General features: G+C 42.0%; 3 protein-coding genes across 3 annotated transcripts; all 3 read right to left on the bottom strand.

Moving 5' to 3' along the window:
* Window positions 1–866: 866 nt before the first annotated feature.
* On the bottom strand, window positions 867–5654 carry LOC129090382 (neuronal acetylcholine receptor subunit alpha-9-II). The gene is made up of 6 exons (XM_054598024.1): window positions 5606–5654; window positions 4786–4931; window positions 3595–3749; window positions 2513–2693; window positions 1877–2228; window positions 867–1624 (listed from the first exon to the last, which is right to left on the bottom strand). Exons 1-6 carry the CDS (start codon window positions 5652–5654, stop codon window positions 867–869), a joined length of 1641 nt encoding a protein of 546 aa, XP_054453999.1.
* Window positions 5655–7281: 1627 nt separating this feature from the next.
* On the bottom strand, window positions 7282–12663 carry ube2ka (ubiquitin-conjugating enzyme E2Ka (UBC1 homolog, yeast)). The gene is made up of 7 exons (XM_054597534.1): window positions 12310–12663; window positions 11591–11684; window positions 11067–11125; window positions 10862–10944; window positions 10311–10410; window positions 8728–8856; window positions 7282–8607 (listed from the first exon to the last, which is right to left on the bottom strand). Exons 1-7 carry the CDS (start codon window positions 12370–12372, stop codon window positions 8533–8535), a joined length of 603 nt encoding a protein of 200 aa, XP_054453509.1. The 5' UTR covers window positions 12373–12663; the 3' UTR covers window positions 7282–8532.
* A 229-nt stretch (window positions 12664–12892) lies between these two features.
* On the bottom strand, window positions 12893–19257 carry klb (klotho beta). Its single transcript, XM_054598233.1, has 6 exons — window positions 18328–19257; window positions 16605–17118; window positions 16243–16511; window positions 15886–16142; window positions 14752–15683; window positions 12893–14314 (listed from the first exon to the last, which is right to left on the bottom strand). Exons 1-6 carry the CDS (start codon window positions 19090–19092, stop codon window positions 13899–13901), a joined length of 3153 nt encoding a protein of 1050 aa, XP_054454208.1. The 5' UTR covers window positions 19093–19257; the 3' UTR covers window positions 12893–13898.
* Window positions 19258–20531: the final 1274 nt, after the last annotated feature.

Here is a 20531-nt window from a genome sequence, read left to right as displayed (position 1 = left end):
CACACACATACACACAAACCTGACTTTCCAAATTCAAAGTATGGGGATTTTGGAAGAGAGGGGTGTCAGAGTGTGCTCATTGTGTTACATAATTAATGATCCATATTACCTTACATCCACACTGTCCTGGCTGAGCTACAAACAAAGCTCGCTCATTAACTATTCACTGGATGATTTTGAACAGAGAAATTATTCTACGTGTCCAGAGTGTATGCTGACGCTGGATCTCTCAGCCCCGGGAGTCTGATTTCACTGTTGTTAATAAGACATGTGCTGTCTCCACTGGTCATATTTTAACTTAATAGAAGATCCCCTTACATGTATTCAATGGTCAGATGATGAAGTACCTCTACACCAAAGCCACAACTGATGGGGTTGGCATCAAGCTGCACATTTACAACATGCTTTCAAAAGAGATGGTATTGTATAGGGAGCAAAGTAGCCACAATGCATGCAGAGTTGCAGGCAGCAGAAAACAATAATAAAAATAATTGTTGTACTTAATGTGCCTTTCATTATAAGTTCTCTGCACTTTTGCTTTGTTTAAGATGAAGACCAAAGAATGGAATGTTGCTATGTATAGGACACAGAATTATTATGTGCAAGAAATCATGTGTTTTAACATTTTGTTAATATATTAAAGAATATAGCCTGTGCTGTATGGACTTGGCCAAAACACTGAATGCAAAGTAAAATGTGTTTATTTCACATCACTGTAATCTATACTGTTAATATAAATAAAGTAAAAACTACAAAGTCCATTTACTTTTCACCACACCTGTTTGTAAAAAAAAAACTAAATGGTAACTTTGACTTTTTTAATTGACCAGAAAGAGTTCACAGAGTCAAATATTTTTAAAAGAGCATCAAGGCGCATTGCCAATGATGAGGATGCTCATGAGGAAGACCATGATAAAGAAGATCCACATGAAGAATCTATCCATCACCTTAGCAATCTTTTTCCATTCTGCCCCTTTGGCGCACGTGGCCCTCTGCTCTCGGAAACAGTTGGCGATATATTCAACATTGCGCACCAGCTTGGTGTCCATACCAGTCAAGCCACTGCAGAACACACAGGGGCCAAAGGTAACAGTGGGGCCTTGAGGTGGAGGCTTTTTGTCTTCTGGGCAGCAGGGAGGCTTTTGGTGTTCAGGGTAGCAAGGGACCTTCTGGTCTTCTTTACAGCAGTCACCTGTAGGGATTTTCCCATTAGATCCAAAGCTGGAGAAATGGCTCCTCTCTTCTCTGGTGATGTGGTGCTGGGCTTTTACTCTGGGATGGTGTTGAGGCTTGGGGGTCTGAGGTCTGGGGTATTTGCGACCCTGCCAGTCCTGTCGGCTACTGTGGCTCCCCGGTTTACCGTTCGCATGAATATGGGAGTTGGGATGCTGCTGACGTACGTCTTCCTGGGGGAAGTTAGAAGATGAAGAGGCGGAGGAGGAAGAGGCACAGTTCTCGCCCACCTCATAAACAAAGAAAATTTTGGACATGTAGTCAATGATGAGGACTTTTGCCCAGTGGGGGACCGGTTTGGCCTCTGGACCACAGAAGTGGATGTTCATGATGAAGATGGTGAGAGATGTGGAGGCTGTGACCATGGTCATAGTCGCAATATAGTACTTCCCTGTATAACAGATGGGAACAAAAACAGACAGGAGCTAAGTTTGCTTTTAGAACTACAAAAATAGGTTTTGTGTCTTATCTTTCACTCAAATATAAAGCCGTGATAGCAGCTCTATGAGGCTGTACCAAAGACTGTATATCTATACAGAGTATGTAGGCTTTACTTACACAGGCAGGAGTGCAAGCCACTATAATAATTACAAAGATAGCATACATACTGGCTTTAACACAATCCTAACAAACACACTCTTACCTATAAGGGGCACACTCTCGGACGGAGGCATGCTCTCTGCCACCATCAGCTGGAACACAGTGAGAGCCAGAAGAACGGTCACTCCGAGGGAAACCTTCTCCCCAGAGTCTGCAGGCAGGTAGAAACCCAGAGGAGCCAAGAAGGAGATGAGGAAGCAGGGGAGGAGGAGGTTGAAGATGTAAAAGGAGGAGCGGCGCTGCAGGAGCACTGTGTAGGTGATGTCTGGGTACGGGTCAGAGCAACAGCCGTACATGATGACGTTCTTGGTGGCAGGCATCCCGTGGCACTCCCACTCCACATTTTCCACAAAGTCTGACAGGTCCCCACTGTCCATGCCCATAATGATGTCTACCTGGAATTAAGGGAAATGGATGAGTAGATTGTAGAGGAGGCACACAGACAGCTCCAACAGGTGATATTTTCCAAGAAAATGCAAATTCAGCAAATGTATATACACACATATGCATGACCACAGAAAGAGGAAAGAAGAAAGAGTAAATGTCTGTCTCTTCTCCTTTTTCAGCTGGCTGGTCTCAATTACCCCCATCTAAAACTGACCTGACATCTTTAGGTGACACAGATCATCATTATCATGGTGGATAACAAGTGAGTATGTATAAAGTTTTTTCTACAAACCTGGTTGCCATTGTAGGTCCAGGAACCAAAAGTCAGGTTACATTCCTGGCTGTCAAAGGGGAAGTAGGAGACGTCCACCACACAGGAGCTCTTGGTAATGGCAGGAGCATCCCAGGTTATCTCTCCGTTGTAGCGTAGTCTCACGTTGGTGTCCATCGGCCCTGAGAAGTCATCGTCAGCTCTGGAGGAGGAGAAAAAGTCGACACAAATTGACAGGTCATGTGTTATTTGGTCAAATGGTGTGTACTGTACGCTTTATTCTTTCGACACTGAGTTACCTGAGTCTTAAACCCACCTTTACACTCTAATACGAGCTAATACAATAGACCTACATTTAGGAAGTGTGTAATATTCAGACTGCGACAACTGAGTTGATTCCACACTGTGATCTCTGATACATTTATTGCAAGATTTTTTGTACTGGATTTCATTAGCTCTTGATAAACTGGAAACTCAGTACGTATGGACAAACACAGTTTGTGTATTGTAAATATTACATGACTATGGCCACTTTAATATGGATTCATTACAATATTATACTTATATTACATATTCTATGACATAATATACAAAACTGGTGTACTAAGCTACAAAACACAACATAAGGTTTATGTATAACGTTGAAAAACATGTATGTTTATAAACAAATATTTTCCTATATATAATGCATTTTCTTATTTCTTCTGTTTTGGCTGATTTCATTTTATTTGAAACATTTACTCAGGTTTAATCTTTTCAAATTGTATTTTGTTGACTTGCCATTTGTTACTAATTATACTAGTAGTGACATACTAGTTATATAATTTCAGAAGATTATTAATTTAAAAGTGTCGAGATTTTATAATTATTGAGATTATAAGGGAACCGTTTTGAGTAATGTTAGTATGGCTATTGAAGTGGTCAGCTCGCAATAGAGAATGTGCTTAATCTTGCTCCTGCTGGAATTACTAACATGATGTTGCAGTAGCACTTTTTCCTTAAGATTTTAAAATTAGGATTTGATGAAAACTGCAACATATGGTCCTATGAAACAGGAAGATCAGAAACGAGTGTGTGTGTATGTGTGTGACGTACGGGCGTACTTGTTATAGAGCACGAGGTCGGGCCTCCACACAAGGCTGCTGGGAATGTGGATCACCTCCAGTCCGTCGTAGTCCTCTTTATCCCACCTCAGGTAAGTATCATGCCACGTCTGCCTGATCCACAGGTAGGCGATCAGCACCTGGTTCCTCTCATCCTTTCAAGCGCACACACGCACGCACACACACAGTCACAAATGAGAACAGACATGCACACACCTACAAACACACAACGGATACAGCAGCTTAAAGAGAGAGCCTCTTGGTCTCCTTCTCATTTCTCTGTTGCTCATTAACTCTCTATGAGCATTACGAGGGGTTTAGATTATCTAAACAGCTGAAATCCAGACCTGTCTGTCAATATCAGGTGGATTGGCCGGCTGACAGAGGTGGGTGTGGTTTTGGTATTGCTGCCAGAGCGTCACTTAAGCGAACCAATGAAAATGTAAAGGCTCTGTGTAATAAGAAACTCCAACACACACACTTTTTCGTCGTCTGGCCCATCACTCCTGTCTTCTCAAACATGACAAACTAACACCAGGCACCACAGAGACGAATCACACAGTGCACAACACAGGTGCTAATTCACTGTGGGCTGACACAGCAATGAACCTGAACAGAAACCTGAGCCAGCTGAGTAACAGTAAGCCCGGCCGGTACAATAGGAGGTCTGTCTGTCATTCATACGCATCTGCAACTCCAATGTATTAGAAATAGTGAAAAAATTGTAAAAATGTAATCCAAATTCAACTTTTTATGCTATGGTCAATGTTCAGTGTATCTATGGTGCCAGTATTTGCATGATCTCTGCAAAGTTCCAGAGGTTTGTTTTACTGTAAGCAGGGGAGCAATATGCCTAATTGATATGTGACTGGTGCTGTAATGAGGAATGAGCTTAGTAATTACCTAATATAGTCACAAGTTAGACAACAAATCAACATTTAAATATATCTCCTTTAATAAGAACTTGGTGTACATGATGGATCCATCTGCAGAGGTATAAAATTGGAGAGATAATTTTACAGATTTTTCAGTTTAATAAAGTTGTTGCGGATAGTCCTGTTGTCTGGTTTGAAGACGTATAGATCAATCATATGCTACAATACAAAATTCAATAATGGTTAAAAATAAAATAAGAAGTATAACTGTATCTTTATTTAAAAGATTTTAGGATCTTGCCAGTGAGCTACCCACCATGTCTTTGATCTGAGAGAGGGTGATCTGTAAGGTGACGTTGAGGGCTCTGTCTGTGTCCTCAACAGGCCGCAGAGCGCTGGAATAATTCTCCATCAAGTCATTCAGAAGCTTGTGGGCATAGTGACCCTGAGCCGAGTGAGCCACTGGAGGGGGAAAGATGTGGTCATCAGTCATTCATTGTCAAGTTTTTTGACAAAACAACCCTGGTGCTTTTTTTAATGTAGTATTTTGTACAGGTACTTCTGGATGGAGACTATGAAAACTGACTTAGTTTAATAGTTCCCTTCTCACTGTTCTAAATGTGCCTTTCAATTAATCAAAAAAACATTATGATTGTTAATTATATTGCTTTTTTTCTAAATGCCATCTATGTTTAGGCCTTAATTTTAAATGAGTAAATATTTTCACATTATTTTATTATGAATAATATTTCGTTTTTGTTGGGCCAGTCCAATCCCCTTTAGTGAATCCTTAAGATAAAGCCACACAGGCAATGTGGAAACTGTGTTTTTAATGGGGTTTAAGCCTTTTATAATTAAAATACAAAAGTCACTTTCATAAACTTCTTAGATTGTTTGGTTTAATAGTTTGAAAGCCACATGAAATATACAACGTCAACGTTACTGTTCTAAATTTGAAAGTCACATTGGTTTGTGCGTAATTACGCACACAGCAATGCATTTAACACTGATAAACATCGTGCGCTCTTTTTAAGCCTCCGTGTCAAAAACCACACAATCCTTCTCACTAATTAAAACTATAATTAACAGCAGTGAGAATAGATCATTTTTCTTGCAAGCACGAGCGTCTGACTCACCTTCAGGGAGCAGCATCGCCAGACAAATTATTGAAATCATGTTGAGCATTTCTTCACACCTCCAAAGAAGATTAAAAAGATAACTGCGACCAGCGATCTAGCAGTCCTTTGGTTTCATCCCCTAACAGGCCTACATGGTTCCTGTTCAACCCCGGTTGAACTCAGGTGCAGATAGCAGGGCACCATTTCATCCGGACGTCTTCGCAGTCAGACCGGCTCTTACAGCTTGGCAGCGGGAGGCAACATGTCTGTCTGCTTACTGAGACACGGAATAAAACACCGGCTATCACATAGCAGCAGCAGACCGAGAGAAACAGGATGCCCACCAACCATCGCCTCACCACACACTGGGCTATTCAGCTGTCAATCACACGGCTCCAACCAGGTGAGCTGCTGGCCTGCTCCCTCAACACACAGCCAACACCAGGCAGGTATCTTGGAGGGGTAAAAGACAGTGGAAACAGCTTGATTATTATTATGGCTGGTTCTTTGGATGTGGAAGGGTTGTCTTTTCTACATTAAAAGTTGCAAATATCTCTTTCTGTTGAAGACGCCATCAATATCAATCAATAATCAATAATGTGGGAGTTTTATTTTCCAATGTGTGCAAACATCAAAACGTATCTACTGTGGCTGGGATCAAAAGTGTATCCTGCAAGGTAAATCCCTCCTATGAAACCTTCAACACTAATAACGCAACAAGTTAATTGATTTGTTGTGCATTTTAATAGAACAGAGTGCTTATCTCAGTGCCATTTGATGATCCTGGAGGCATGGTTTGTTTTTAAAGGGGGGGAGCTTGGCGTGGCTTAAGATGGTTGGAGAGATACGCCAGCATCCAGGGAAAGGATCCAAAATGAGCTTTTGTGATTGGCGATGCCTTGGAAACCTGAGGCTGGTTTACTGTTCAGCGGTGCAGTGCTGTACAGTTAAATCCACTATAGTATTGTGTCGTATTGGTCCTTCCATGGATCTGCACTACATTTGCTGTTGAATAGCAGAAATGAACACATCAATGGCAGCTTTTTCTCCCGTTTGGTTTGAGCATGCAGGCTGAAATGCAGTGTTCTGATTATTATTGCCAGACATTATTGGAGAGGTTCAGCGTGGAACAACATGCCACCAGGCAGGCCATCTGTTATTGTGCTCATTCTCAGCAAGGTGATCTGAACATTATGACAAGGGCCTGCTTCACTTCCCTGTTGACGCTCCAAATGCACTAAAACATAGCTTGCATAACCAGGAACAATACACACACTGCAGTGCCATACTGCTGTTCAAGTCCAAAGTACTAATGTGCAGAAGGGCACATAATACATTACCCAGATCTTCTGCATGCACATTCGTCATATAGATAAGCTTGCTTGCTCCATTTTCACGAGCAACGCAAGTCCCTGTAGGATCAATTTCGGTTGGTCTTGTACATTTTGTGCCTCACCCTTGTTTTAATTCAAATCTATGCAGCCAAACAAGCTTTTTAAAACATGTTGGAACAGAGCATAAAAGCATAAACCTTTTTTGATATTTAGCAATATTTTGACTGGGCTTACACTTACAAAAAACGTACTGTGATCTATTGATTGAATAGTATATTGTTGCCAGGTTGTTTCTTGGTGTTGTTGCTTGTGTGAGGAAAAAGATTCCAATAGAGAAAAGTCAGAGAGCACAGAGGTTGGTTTAATTTACACAGACTTTAATATCTTTATTTACAGATGAATCATTTTTGACATATTTATCTGTTGGCGTAGTTAAGATGATGCAATATTTTTCAAACTCATTTTGAACTTTTTTTCCATCCAGACTTGTGACAGGTTGTATTACTGCTGACATGTTTTTCTTTGTTTGTTTTTTCTTTCAGTTTTAAAAACAAGAATCCAAATGTATTCCTGCAGGAGGCCAAAAGCAAATAGAAATTTTTAAAAAAAATGTGGGGAAAGGGACCGGTGAAGTAAGCCATGTCAAGAAAAAAAAAAAAAAAGGGTGTGGGGATTGGAGCTGGGGTTTGCCGCAAGACCTTCGGGTTGGTCTGACAGTTGAAGTGGGGAAACATGACATGAAAATGTGTATGGCTACTGTGTGAACTCCTCGGTGACACTTTATGAGCTGGTTCCTGAACAGGGAATAAGCTTCGTTCGACACGGTGTCTGTAAAACTCCATGTTTGCTACGCGGTGCACTATATTTACTTCACAACAAATGTATCCGAATGTCCATTTTGAACCTGAAAAAAAACTATAGCGCCCTCAAAAACAGTGATGAAGGGTCCCAGAATTTAAGTTGTACTAGTCAATTTAGAGTACCCCAAAATGTTGATTGTGATTGAGATGAGTGAAGGAAATGATGTTAAACACTGCGCAAAAGAATTACAAAAGAGATAACAATTTAAAACGCTGTTTGGTTTAGGACTTGGCTCAATCCCTGTTTAGAAAACCAGCGGAAAAAGTGTAAAAATCATGACCAGGTCCAAAAGAGCCTCCTTGAAATTCATGACTTGCTCCTACAAAGGTTTCACAAATGAAAGTAAATGCACTGCATAGGCAAGGATAAGCCGCTGACAGCCACTGACAGCCGCTTCTTGGACACAGCCAGAAAAGCTGGGAGCGTGGCGGGCGTGGGCGGGTCTTAAGTCTGACATTTTGATTCAAAGGGGTTGAAGTTGTGGTTGAAGTTCTGATTGCACCAATGCGTGGAATGTTGAATGAACTTAAAGACACCAGAGATATGAGCTCACAGAGCGACTGATTGGAGTGTTGTACAGCAGATTTGATGATCAGGGAGGGAGATGCCACACAGAGGGGATAAAGGAGGGTTGGGGGGGCTCAACTTGGGAAAAGACGCCTTGAGACAGAAGGAATTCAGAAGAGAGAGGGTGTGTTTGTGGGAGGAGAGGGATAGGGATCAAGAGGAAGATGAAGAGGGTGTCAAGATTCAGTTACTGAGCAGTAACTCTGTCGCTGTCTCCACGTCCCAGGATTTCGACGACAACGCCACTATTACTGCTTTCTGGGAAGAAAAGAAACATTCAGAATCTTACCTATGATTATTTTTTTTCAGATTTATTCTTCAGCAGAGTTCAGCAGTGCAATGCACAGCAGGGGAGGAGAAGAGTTGAGAGACACTTACTTTGTCAAAGCCCATGGCACAGAGTTTTTCTATTTTGCGCGTGTACTCCGGACTTGAGACGGGAGCGCCTGCATAGACATGAGACCAGAGCCTCGCTGTCTGTTTGAACATCTCTGGGTTCTGCTTGTACTGTGAGACGAACAAAGGTGAAAAACAACAGTCGGTTTGTTTGGAAGGGACTTATCAGCACACCAACTACTGACACGTTGCGCTTTTTGGCTTAGTTCCGATCCCCTAGCACATAAACGAGTAGAAGTGCACTTATGATCCATCAATACTATTGTTTATGTGTGGCTCCACAATAGATTGCCAATAAAAGAATTATCTGCAAGATTTTGAGGCTGCTGAGATATTCAGAGCCAGAGGAACTAGTAGAGCTGCAGTCTGCCAAAGAGTCATTTCTGCCCAGTGTTGTTTCCATGCACAAATCAAGTTTTGGACTCAACAATACTAATTTGAATTCAGTACAACAATTAGAACAACCAAATATTGTTATTGTCAAATGTTCATGCAGTGTGAACATGTAATGTTCAATGCAGCTTTTAGACAATTTAAGCTGCAACACCTTCCAAACCACCTGAACGGTCTCAGGTTTCTACTGCAGATTGAACCTCTGACCAACTGTAAACAGTGTTGAAAGACACAAATATCACTGGACATCTACAAGCAAAACAACAGTGAGCTTCATTAGGATGTTGGTTGCTAAGTGATAGATGACTGTTTCTACATGACACATGGATTAGTGGTAGTATGTAGGTGTAGGGGCCGGCAAACAGCTCACTGCCTACACATAAAACTTTGACTTTACTAGCACTGCACTGAATATTACTCAACATGTAACAATTAACTGCTGGGCAGCACAAAAACAAGCATAATGCAGCAACCCGAAGTCATACACAGGTTAACCTGACTTAAATATCTGAACCAATTAATGGCAATCAAGACCATTTCCTCCAAGCCATTATTTTGGTAGCATCTGATAATTTATCTTGTGAACTTTTTAAAATCACATAATATCACTTCTCCAGTGCTATTTAGTCAACATGTGAGGATCTGGGGTTATAAATAGCAAAAACACAATAAATTAACGGGAACATCCAGATTTTCTTGATCATATTTATGATCATAGGTAAGATTTTGAGATGTAATATAACATTAAGTACATCTATAGTACACAACTGTGTGCCATGTAGATAAGGAGATCTGCCCAAATTGGTCAAAAAACGTTATTGTCAACCCAATTTATTAAATTCAAAGCACCACAAAAAATAAGCAATTATTCTTTAGGATTAGCGTTTAATGTCCACCTAGTTTTCATGGGAACCTGTCGATAACATTTTGATATGTCCTGCTGACAGGGGCAGGTCACATTTGAGAAACTGGAGCTAGCAAAATGTATCAGCTAACTGTAATTTACATGCAGGAAACATTTGAGCTATGACACAATACTACAATACCCACATTCCTGAAGTTATCTAGTGTCAGATGGAAGTGAGTACAATATTATACACATGTGTTGCTCTGCTTAATATTTAGAAATACATCTGCAAAAGTAAAAAACATAAATACGCATGCAGACCCACCTGATTGGCTACCACGGCGTCTTGTGGATCATCTGGTTCTGCAGCTGCCAATAAGGCTTGCAGCGACAGGAGGACTGTCCTCAGTGTCATAGCTGCTGCCCTGAAACAACATACAGGAGACTGTTTAGTGCAACGCCAAAATAAGGTCAACTTTCCTCAATGGCTTAAGTGTGTTCCCAAAAGTTTCTATTACTGCATGGGATTGACTGTGGAATATTTGCAATACTCTTCATGATAATGTACACATAGTTTAAATACCTTTTATTTAAGTGACCACATTCATCGATTTAAGTTTGTCGTATCCATGTTATATATTCTATCAATGTATCATAATAAGAACTTTTGAATCAGTGCATATTGGGGCTATTTGCATACTTTTAAATTGAAGTTATTGAGGTTTGTGATGTTATGTCACTATTGACAAAGAGGTGGGCATTAGAAACAACATGGCTTTGGCAGAGGAAACACTGTGTTACACGAATAGAAAAGTATTTCATGACGGATGTGAGATGGATGAATTATGTTAGAAATGCTGGCGCACATTAACTCACCACTGGTCTTTGAGAATGTCCAGACATATTGCACCTGTGACTGAGCTGATGTTGGGATGCCAGATATTCGTGATAAACCGCACCTGAGAGATTAAATGAAAACGAGATGGGGAAAATCATTTGCGGATTAGTACAGTTAATGGAAAATTCCTGAAGCCAAGGAAAGGGATGGTTTACTTGACCAATGACAGTAACTAATCCCTACCTTTGGTGGATTGAATGGATACGTCTCTGGAATTTTAATTTCTAGTTGATATCTACCTCCTGGAAGAAATGAGCGGTATCACAATTATTCAACAAATCGTGACTATTTCAAATCATGAAATACAAATGTCATTGTTAAATGCAATGCTTTAGTTTATACAGTACCAGTGAATAGGTTTGGACACACCTTCTCATTCAACTACTTTGAAGAATCTAAAATATAAAAAATATTCTGGTTTGTTGAGCATTTGTTTGTTTACCACATAATTCCATATGTGTTCCTTCATAGTTTGGATGTCTTCAATATTAATCTACAATGTAGAAAAAAATAAAAAATAAACAAAAACTATTGAATGAGAAGGTGTGTCCAAACTTTTGACTGGTACTGTAGTATAAATTATTAATAGCCTATTGAAATAGTACGTCAATCAAAAATGGAAGTTGTTGTCAGTGATGCCCAATGTCACACCACACATTTGTGCATGGTTGCACACAGGTAACGATGTGTTTAAATGATCCCCTCACCTTCATATGGCGTGTCAGGCGGCCCTGCTATCTCCCCTTTCAGTTCTGTGAAGTTCTCATCCACCAGATCCACCTTTATCTGGTTTTTGCTCGTCTGAAAGAGTGAAAAAAAGGCAAAGAATCATCAGTACTTCATCAGCTGACAGACAGACAGACAGACAGACAGACAAACTGCAAAAAAAGTGTTCAAACCCAAACTCTGCCTTTTGCAGCACAGACTGACACCAAACCCAAACTCTGCCTTTTGCAGCACAGACTGACACCCTCCCAGCAGCAAGTTGACCCCAACTTGTTGCACTGACCCACCCCCACTCATCTACACACAACAGGGCCTCTAAGCTGGGATGAACCTATACAGATGACGCGAGGGGGGGAGAGAAACCTTGAACGGTGCCCGCGGATCACACCAATCTACCTTCACATACACAGATAGCCCGGTGACCACAGCGGGCACGGTCAGCTACAAATCAGCCCCAGTTACCCACACGGACGCCTCAATAACCTGGTTGACACTTGACACAAACAGCGACGCTTTTACATATGTGTGTGTGTCTGTGTGTGTGACTGTGACTGTGTCTGTGTGTGTGACTGCCCCGCGAGCAGCTAGCGCGAGCCTCTGTCTGTGGTTAGCTCGCGCTAGCTGACAGGCGCGTCACTCACACTCCAAAAGAAACGAACAAGGGAAGCTGTGACATGAACTGGCCCACGTGGCGACCGACCTCTTCGCTCTTGAGCACCTCCTTGAACTCCCGTTTTATCCTCTGAACCGCGATGTTGGCCATGGTTCCCCCGTGTTCCCGTCCGGTTGGGGCCTCTCCGCCGCCGTCCGACCTGACTGGCTGACTGACTGACGCTCGCTCGCTCGCTCGCTCTCTCTCTCGTGCAGCAGCTCTGCAACCTCTCAAAATGAACAGCCCGCACGAGCGCCTGTCAGTCCCCCCGGGTATCAATTTGATGTTATGCTTTGGTTAAAAAAAAAACGTGCATCTATCATCTCAAATGTGCCACAACACAATGGTTGGTTGTGCTGGAAACATTTTAATACCAAACTGCATGCAGTCTGGAGGAGAGAGGGTCATGTGATCTGTATTGCCATCCTGGTCGCCTTCTCCCATTGGCTGCTGCTGATGATGATGACGATGATGATGATGATGATGATGAGTAATTTATCATTATTATTGTTGTTGTTATTATTTTCTTAACGTTAGATCTTTGAAACCAAGAGTATTGTGGAGAAAAAAACAAGGTTAGAGTGTCATTTAGATATTTTAATGCAAATTAAAGGTAATCTCAGAACAGGTGTCATACAACGACTATCATATAACATGAAATCATTACAGTGTAATCCAATCTTTTAGTCAAAAAAGAAACAAGTTAGGCAACTCTGTTCTGATTTGCAGTTTTTTTAAGTATAACATATGTATCCCATAAATAGTTGGTTTGCATTACTGCAGCTTTCACCTCTTTTTTTCATCCGTGTGTCTGTTTTACATTATATACACGTCATACAAATCAAGATATGCTTTTGCAGACAGCCCCGAGGAATCATGTCAACATCTGAAATACAACGTTTTATCCCGGAGGTCCACAGTCACAAACATTGACGGACACATTTTGATATTCTGTCAATTGTTTAACAAAAGACGGATCCTTGTTTTGCGTTGTTTTCAAACCGTGACGCTAGGGGGCGTCATTGTCCCGTGGAGGTTCACACATTTGGTGTCATGCATCATTTCTGGTGTTTGAATAAAGTGGATACCACTTGTAAATATATTGTTTAACCTTGTTCTCACAAAATCTGAGCTTAACCTTTCGTGTATATATATATGTATATTAAAGTCACATTTTAGTGTGATCTACACAATATAATAATCACTGACTGACTATTCCAAAACTAGAATCATGGCATTGACATATTTCTCCATAAAGGAGGTCATAGGTAAGGTAAGAAATAAGATAAAGAAGTTATCCTCCTTAATGGTAAACTTTAGACGTCACATAATTGTAAGAAAACATGTGAGCCAGCTAATATGGCATTCAGTTATCAGTTGATCTCATAGTCATTTCACTAACAAAAAACTTTTCCAATTTTCCTAACAGATTACCCTCCATCTAAATAACCCATTATTACAATAAAATGGATGGAGACACTTTTTTTGACAGTAGTTGTTGGTAAACTGATCACACATTTGTTACAAGCACATATACATACATCATCGAAACCAGACACAATAGGTCATTTCTCTTCTCTGTCAATGAGCTACACACAGTTTGTCTGCTATACATTACAGATCCAATGTCTCTACAGTTAGCACTTAACAGGTGGACATGAGCATACAGGAACTCCTTCCCTTCTTCTCCGACTTTTCGCCCCCCTCCCTCTCCCTCTTGCTTGGTTTCTCTTGGTGAAGGTGACAAAGATGACAAGTGCTGCCAACATTACAGCTGTTATCATGAGGCAACCTGCAAAGACCAACATGGCTTTGTTCTTGAACATCCATGCACAGACAGAGCAAGGTTGATGCAGCACACTACGCCTGCAGGTCTGCATGGAGTGATCCTCAGGGAAACCGCCTTGAGTGATGATTTCTCTGTAGACAGCGATGGAGGCTTTGGCTTTGGATTGATGGTGGGTGGAGGTGAAGAGGCCAAACTGGGGGGCATGTCGATCTTGCAGTTTCCACACGTAGAAGCCCTGCAGGTTGACTCTATCTAATTGGCGAGCTGTTGACAAATATAATAAAGGAGAAAAGTAAAATAAAAATCACTCATCCACTCTCCAGTTCCTCTTCCTCTTCAAGGTATATGAATAACCAAGATATAATTTATTGTACTATAAATAAAACAACCAAATGTTTAGAATACATGCAAAATGTTTAACACATGTTAGAAAACAACATGTGCAATACAGGTGAGCTAATGGCCATGAAATGCAAAGGTTGAACACAACACTGATCAACACTGTTGCTGTACTCTCCCCTCCTCTCTCTTTTTATGATCTTCATGGTTTCTCATTAAATCCGTGTTTTTATGGTAGGTAGTCATAAAACCTGCATTGCCTCTTGTTCCTCGCGTTCTGTCACAACATTATGACCACTGAAAAATGATTACGCAAAACATTTTGTTTTGAAGTGTTGCAGGATCTGAAATACATGACCCACCTTTTAAGGCCTCCTGCAGATAACTCCTGAGAAAGTGTTGCCTAAGTTTGTCCTCCACAGGAGCCTGATCATCAACCCCACTGGCTGTGACAATGATAGGTAGAGCCCCTCCATATCTCTGGCTCACCCAGTTCAGGATGTTCCGCAGGCCCCGGGGTACGAGAGCCTGCCCCAGGCCGGAGGAGGGCCAGGTGGGATCAGAAAGGATCAGACAGCCGTGGTCGGGAGGTTGTTTCTGCTGAAAATTCCCCTGTGAGTGGGGATATGGAGAGACCAAACGGGTGGTAAAATGGTTCAGAGCGATAAAGCTCAATGTCCCTCTGAGCTCCTCCCTCTCAGCCTCAGTAAAGCTAGGAAGAGGGGATCCAGGGAGGCCTATTACTCGAGCCCTCTCCTCCAGGTATGCCTTCATTTCTTCTGGATAGTCCACCTTGCTATGCTTCTCCTCATATCTAGTCCCAAGCAATGGGTCTAAGAACCGACCAAGCTCAAACAAAAGGAATCTCTCTGCTGCTGCCGTATGTGATTCAACGAAGGGGTTTGCAGGTTGGGCCCAGTCGGCATGTAACGCAAGTGATACCAGTGCTCTCTGTTGACCCGAATGTTCCCTCTCGTACAGCCTCCAGGCTTTAGCGTGAGCCAGAAGAAGGTTATGAGCTGCCTGCTGCTTCTCGTTCCAACCTGAATAAAAATCTATCAGTCTGTTTGGCTCATTGATGGTGATCCAGTATGGAACCCAGGACCCCAGCTGCTGGTAGCACAGTGCTGCGTATACCTGAAAGGCCTCCACTGTGCTGTAGTTGAGCCAACCACCAGCAGCTTGCAGTGGCCCAGGCAAACCTAGATTTGGAGCTCTGTGTGTGGGGTAGTAGAGAATAACGGCAGCCTCCAGGTCCAGCTTCTTGAGCTCGGTCAGAACACAGCGGTAGTACCTTTTAAATGTGGAACAAGATAACAGAATTAGCCGTTAATGTGTGTTGACAAAACAAGAGACAGAGTCAGATATCATCTTTAAATGTATTGGATTTAGGCTAAAATCTGTAGTGTGAAATCTAAAATGAACTGAACTCAAAATAATCAAATTGTGCAGAATTTTGGGAAGCCATCCGTGTTTGTGTGTTTGTTTATTTCTACCTCAGAGCTTCGGTGTTCACGTTAGAGAGGTCTCCCTGGGGTAAAATCAGAGACCAATTTAGAGCAAAGCGGTAGTGAGATGCCCCGGTGGACGCAAACAGGCGAAGATGACCACGAATGGCCAAGTAGTCCGTGCACTGGGCTCGTCCGGTTTGCATCCTCACCCCTGGGACTGGACGCAACGAACTGTCTCCTGTCACGTTCCAGCTGTACAAATGGTGGTCGGTAAACTGTGGTGAGAAAGGGTAGAAGTGGACCTACAATAACAAAAAAGATATAGAAATATATCAGGGTAAATACAGATATTAATTTAGCATTTTTTGCTGTATTTTCTTCTCATTTTATCTGTCTTCTTACCTGTAAAGTGGAGTCAGCAATACCCCAGTGAAATTCGCAGGGGAAACGGCCGTAGATCTCTCTGGAGGTTTTGTCTCTGGGGAAACCATTGTCAGTGACAACACGCCTGTAGTACTGAGCAGTGGTCTTGGGGGTCCTGGTTCGGTTTGGTTGGCTGAAATCGATGTAGAATAGGCCTCGCCTAACGGTGTAGCCATAGTTCCACTCAAATCCATCCACCAGTGACCAGGCAGAATAGCCAAACACCTGCACCCCATCAAACTTGATGGCTGTGAAAGAAAACACAGCATTGAAGTGGAAAAGAAATTACTGACTTAATTGCATTGTCTATTTTTTTTTGTTCTATCCACTTCTTCTCTTACCTTGCAGGACCTGGTTGATAAACCTCTTCATCAGGTAAATGGCCACTGTATCCTCTTTTCCCACACTGGCTTCAGAAAACCAGCCTCCCTCAGTCACCAGCACCTTCGGGTCCCCATACTCCAGCTTTATCCAGCCCAGTACGCGCCTCAGGTCTGGGGTCACAGTCTGCCCATACTGGACGAGGCTCCGGCCCAGACGGAGGTTGTTAGGCCCGAAGGACAGAGCAAAAAAGTCAGCTGTTTTCTGCACCCAGAGCTTCTCATCAGGGGAGAATGTGGGCAAGAGCGCCCCGTGCTTCATTTTTAAAGAGACTGGGTAGTCCCCATCACCAAAGATGGGATTAGCAAACCAGCCAAGGGCAGCTTCCATTGACTGCTGGCAGAGTTCAACATTAGCAGCTGTGGCTTGGCCTCTTTGAGGCTCAACCCAGTGGGACCCCAAAACAATGGATACTTTACCCTTCTGAGCTGGACGGAAGTGGGTGTTGTAGGTGTGCCATGCTTTGGCATGTGCCTAAAAATCACAGAAGACACATTATTATGATGAACTGTGCTGCAGTATAAAACACAATTACAATAGTACAATAGAACTTTTTCATGTGAGACATTTTATATGCTATAGTAGAAGAAATACATTTGTAAATAATAGAAAGAATGATGGCTAAATTACATTTAGTTTGCTGGCTCATTGTCACTTGAACAGAACAGAGCCATCATTAATATTCTTATTGTCAGTATTAGTGTGCTTTTCCTGCTATGATAACTCAAAATGTCTGCTTTAAAAAAATATCTATCATCCTTTTTCAAAAGCACACAGAGAGTGCAGATCTCCCCCACAGCTGCACCATCACCTGCATTTGTTATTTCAGTGACAGAAAACACTTGTGGATCCAGATGTGCATTAAATGTGATAGGTTGTATTTATTTAATATATAAGTGATTTAAATGCTGTTGTTGTTAAGAAAATAACTTGACTGCCTTGATTTGTGATTATCTTGCACAAAATTTCATTCAAAGTTGTTTATTCTTTCTTTAGGTATTGTGTAACAGATGGATAAGCAATAAACAAATGGGACCAAAGACATGACTTCCTTAGTAGAAGTTATAGTGTAATCATGAAAACAATCTTTTAGGCACCAAAGAATCACCATTTGCTTAAACTATCTGCGTGGTGTTAGCTGTCCCCATACTATCTGTCCTAAGTTGCATAAACGTGAGTGATTATTAATGAGGCATATCTCCATTACTTCCTGTCACTGTTACGCTCCAGTACATAAGTGCTGATGTGGTGGACCTTGACCGTTATGTCTCTTTAAGTGTTCTGTTTACTGATCACAAACTTGTCAAAATGAAATATGATCCAAGCGGTAATATAAAATATATATTTTTTTAAAGTGTGCACTTGGCTGCATCAGTTATATATGTCGATGCTATAAATCAAACTACTTTGCCTATATTTGATTTAATTCTATTGCAACAAAATATCTGAGCAATGGTGCAGACTGTGCTTGCGTCACTTTCTGTTGTTTTGTGGATGCAAACATTCATTGACCATCATAAACTGATATAGCTGCAGCAGAGGTTCAAAGTTTACAGACAGTCAATATGATTAGAGAAATTCTTCATGTGCTGCCGTCTACGGCCAAAGTAGATAAAGCACAATATGAGTACAGACTGTTTTAATCTAGATGCACATTAAATCAATCGACCCCGTTTTACTTACCCTGATCAGGTTGTGGGCCACGATGAGAAAGCCAGTGGGACCCCCTGTTTCTCCAGGAGCGTGCACACCTGTCCCATAGCCCTGCACGGCCACCAGGTATGGATTATGCATTGTGAGCCAGTACCGAACCCGACTCCCAAATGTGCTGAAACAAAAGGCAGCGTATTCCTCAAACAGTCCCACCAGTGTGTCATTTTTCCATCCTCCATAGCGCTCCTGCAGGACTTGTGGCAGGTCCCAGTGATGGAGGGTGACAATTGGCTCAATTTTCTTCTCCAGGAGCCTCTCTATGAGACGGCTGTAATGCTCCACAGCAGCTGTATTGGGCCGACCTTTAGCATTCCCATCGGGAAAGAGTCTGGGCCAGGAGAGAGAGAAAGAGTATGATCTTACACCAAGATACTCCAGTGCCTCCACATCTTTGTTCCAGCGAGTGTAGCTGTCACTCGCCACATCGGCAGTCTCTGTTGCAAATTCATCATTGACATTGGAGTGGGTGAAATGGTCCCAGATGGATGGGCCTTTCCCCTCCTGATCCCAGGCTCCCTCTGTCTGGAGGGCAGACGTCCCCGAACCCCAAAGGAAACCTGAAGGGAAGGTGTCATGAAGGAAAGACTGGTCTTTGAGGATGAGATCCTGCTTAGGCTGCTGCCAAATCCTCCTGCCATCTCCAAGAGAGCAGGCTGCCTTGTTCCAACCACACGCCAACAACAGGAGGGTGAGTAAGAAGCACTGTAGAGTGGGAGGAGAAGGGTGGTTCAGCATAGTGAAGGAGTCTACCTTGTTTCAGAAATCCACTTGAAGGCCGGAGCTGGTGTCAGTCAGAACAATTGCTCTGTTCGATATCGTAAAACCTCTTGAGAAAAGAAAAAGACCCATAATGGTGAAGGAGGGAGGAGAGCGATCACACCCAGGAGAGAGTTTGAAGCTTCAAGGTGCTGCACTAGCCATCTGACAACCTGGTCAGACTTCCCTATCTCTCCCTCGGTGTACTTGTGCTGACACTCAGCCCCTCCCTACCCCATAATGTCCACACAAAGGTTGACTCATATCCACAAACCATACTTTGATACTTTGAGAAGCTTCCGGTGAATTATTTTTACCTGCAATTCCAGAAAGGCATCTTCATTTGTATCACCAAATGAAGAAAAAAATTGTAAAAAATGAAAAAACAATTTAAAAGAGAGAGCCAAAACCTAAAGAGGATATTCCTTTTGCTATTCCTGAGGACACGGCTCTAAACATGCTGCTGATTGCTGTAAAAAGGTTCTTGTGTCAATAATTAGCTTGTACTCTGATCTTAGCGCCATAACAAAGAAGTAGTTCATATTACGGTCCGCATTTCCAACAAACACGTACAGATTTGATGTTCTCTTAAATTAAGGTTTTCATTGCTGAAACAAAACAAGTTTCACATTTGAGTTAAATGGATTTCATTGTTCCAATAAGAATTCACACATTCAACACATACTGGGGACAGTTATTGAAAAACAGGGAAGGACAATGCAACCTAGTATGGCCTGAAACTGAAAAACAGGCTGTTTGTTGTTGTCTTATGGCCAGAAGGTGCTTCCAAGATTTGATCAGACCAAACCGGGTGAGAACAGTCACACCAGCTCATATCATCTTATTTAATTTAGCTCCTCTTTCTGTATGAGTAACAGTCACTGACCAAAGTAAACAGCAGTGCTGCTTGAATAAAAACATTGCTGGGAAGGGTATGTTTGTGTGACTATCCATCTGTCTGTCTGTACACACGCTTGCCCTTAATGCTTTATTACACAATTACAATTCACAATTACAATAAAACAAAAAGCCTCTTCCTCATCCTTCTTCATTAAAGACAGAGTCTATAGCTGTCTAGAGTAAACACTGCAGTTGCCCGGGATACCCTTTGCTTCAAGGCATTAGCGGGATAAGTTAATTGAGTTGAAATGGTCATCAACCGCCCAGACTGACATCAGTGTGGTCGCTATGATACTGAAGAAAAGGCGCCTGATAACACTGAGGTGCTTTTCAAATGTGCCATTCATTCAACACCCTTACACAGTTGCACATGTATCATAAAGACACATGACCTAGTAAAGAAAATTGTCAATAGTTTGTTATGTTTGTGACAAAGCACCAGTAGGTTTGATCCAAAACCAAGGCAGAAGTAAAATTAAAACTTTTTAAACACAGTCCACCAAATACTAGCATGTAAA

This window comes from Anoplopoma fimbria, chromosome 4 (assembly GCF_027596085.1).
Source record: "Anoplopoma fimbria isolate UVic2021 breed Golden Eagle Sablefish chromosome 4, Afim_UVic_2022, whole genome shotgun sequence".
NCBI lineage: Eukaryota > Metazoa > Chordata > Actinopteri > Perciformes > Anoplopomatidae > Anoplopoma > Anoplopoma fimbria.
The sequence above is the reverse complement of the archived record's forward strand: the minus strand, read 5'-3'. Positions and strand labels throughout refer to the sequence as shown.

Bases quoted from the DNA above. Each gene is read 5' to 3' on its own strand.
- klb (XM_054598233.1), bottom strand. From the start codon at position 19,092: ATGCTGAACCACCCTTCTCCTCCCACTCTACAGTGCTTCTTACTCACC. The intron at 16,143-16,242 runs GTAAGAAGACAG...TTGTTATTGTAG, and splicing joins TTGCTGACTCCACTTTACAG to GTCCACTTCTACCCTTTCTC. The intron at 14,315-14,751 runs GTGGGTCATGTA...ATTTGTCAACAG, and splicing joins TCTGCAGGAGGCCTTAAAAG to CTCGCCAATTAGATAGAGTC.
- ube2ka (XM_054597534.1), bottom strand. From the start codon at position 12,372: ATGGCCAACATCGCGGTTCAGAGGATAAAACGGGAGTTCAAGGAGGTG. The intron at 10,945-11,066 runs GTAGGGATTAGT...TTAATCTCTCAG, and splicing joins ATCCATTCAATCCACCAAAG to GTGCGGTTTATCACGAATAT. The intron at 10,411-10,861 runs GTGAGTTAATGT...ATGTTGTTTCAG, and splicing joins GACATTCTCAAAGACCAGTG to GGCAGCAGCTATGACACTGA.
- LOC129090382 (XM_054598024.1), bottom strand. From the start codon at position 5,654: ATGCTCAACATGATTTCAATAATTTGTCTGGCGATGCTGCTCCCTGAA. The intron at 3,750-4,785 runs GTGGGTAGCTCA...TGCGCTTGAAAG, and splicing joins TCTCTCAGATCAAAGACATG to GATGAGAGGAACCAGGTGCT. The intron at 2,694-3,594 runs GTACGCCCGTAC...CTCCTCCTCCAG, and splicing joins GACCTCGTGCTCTATAACAA to AGCTGACGATGACTTCTCAG.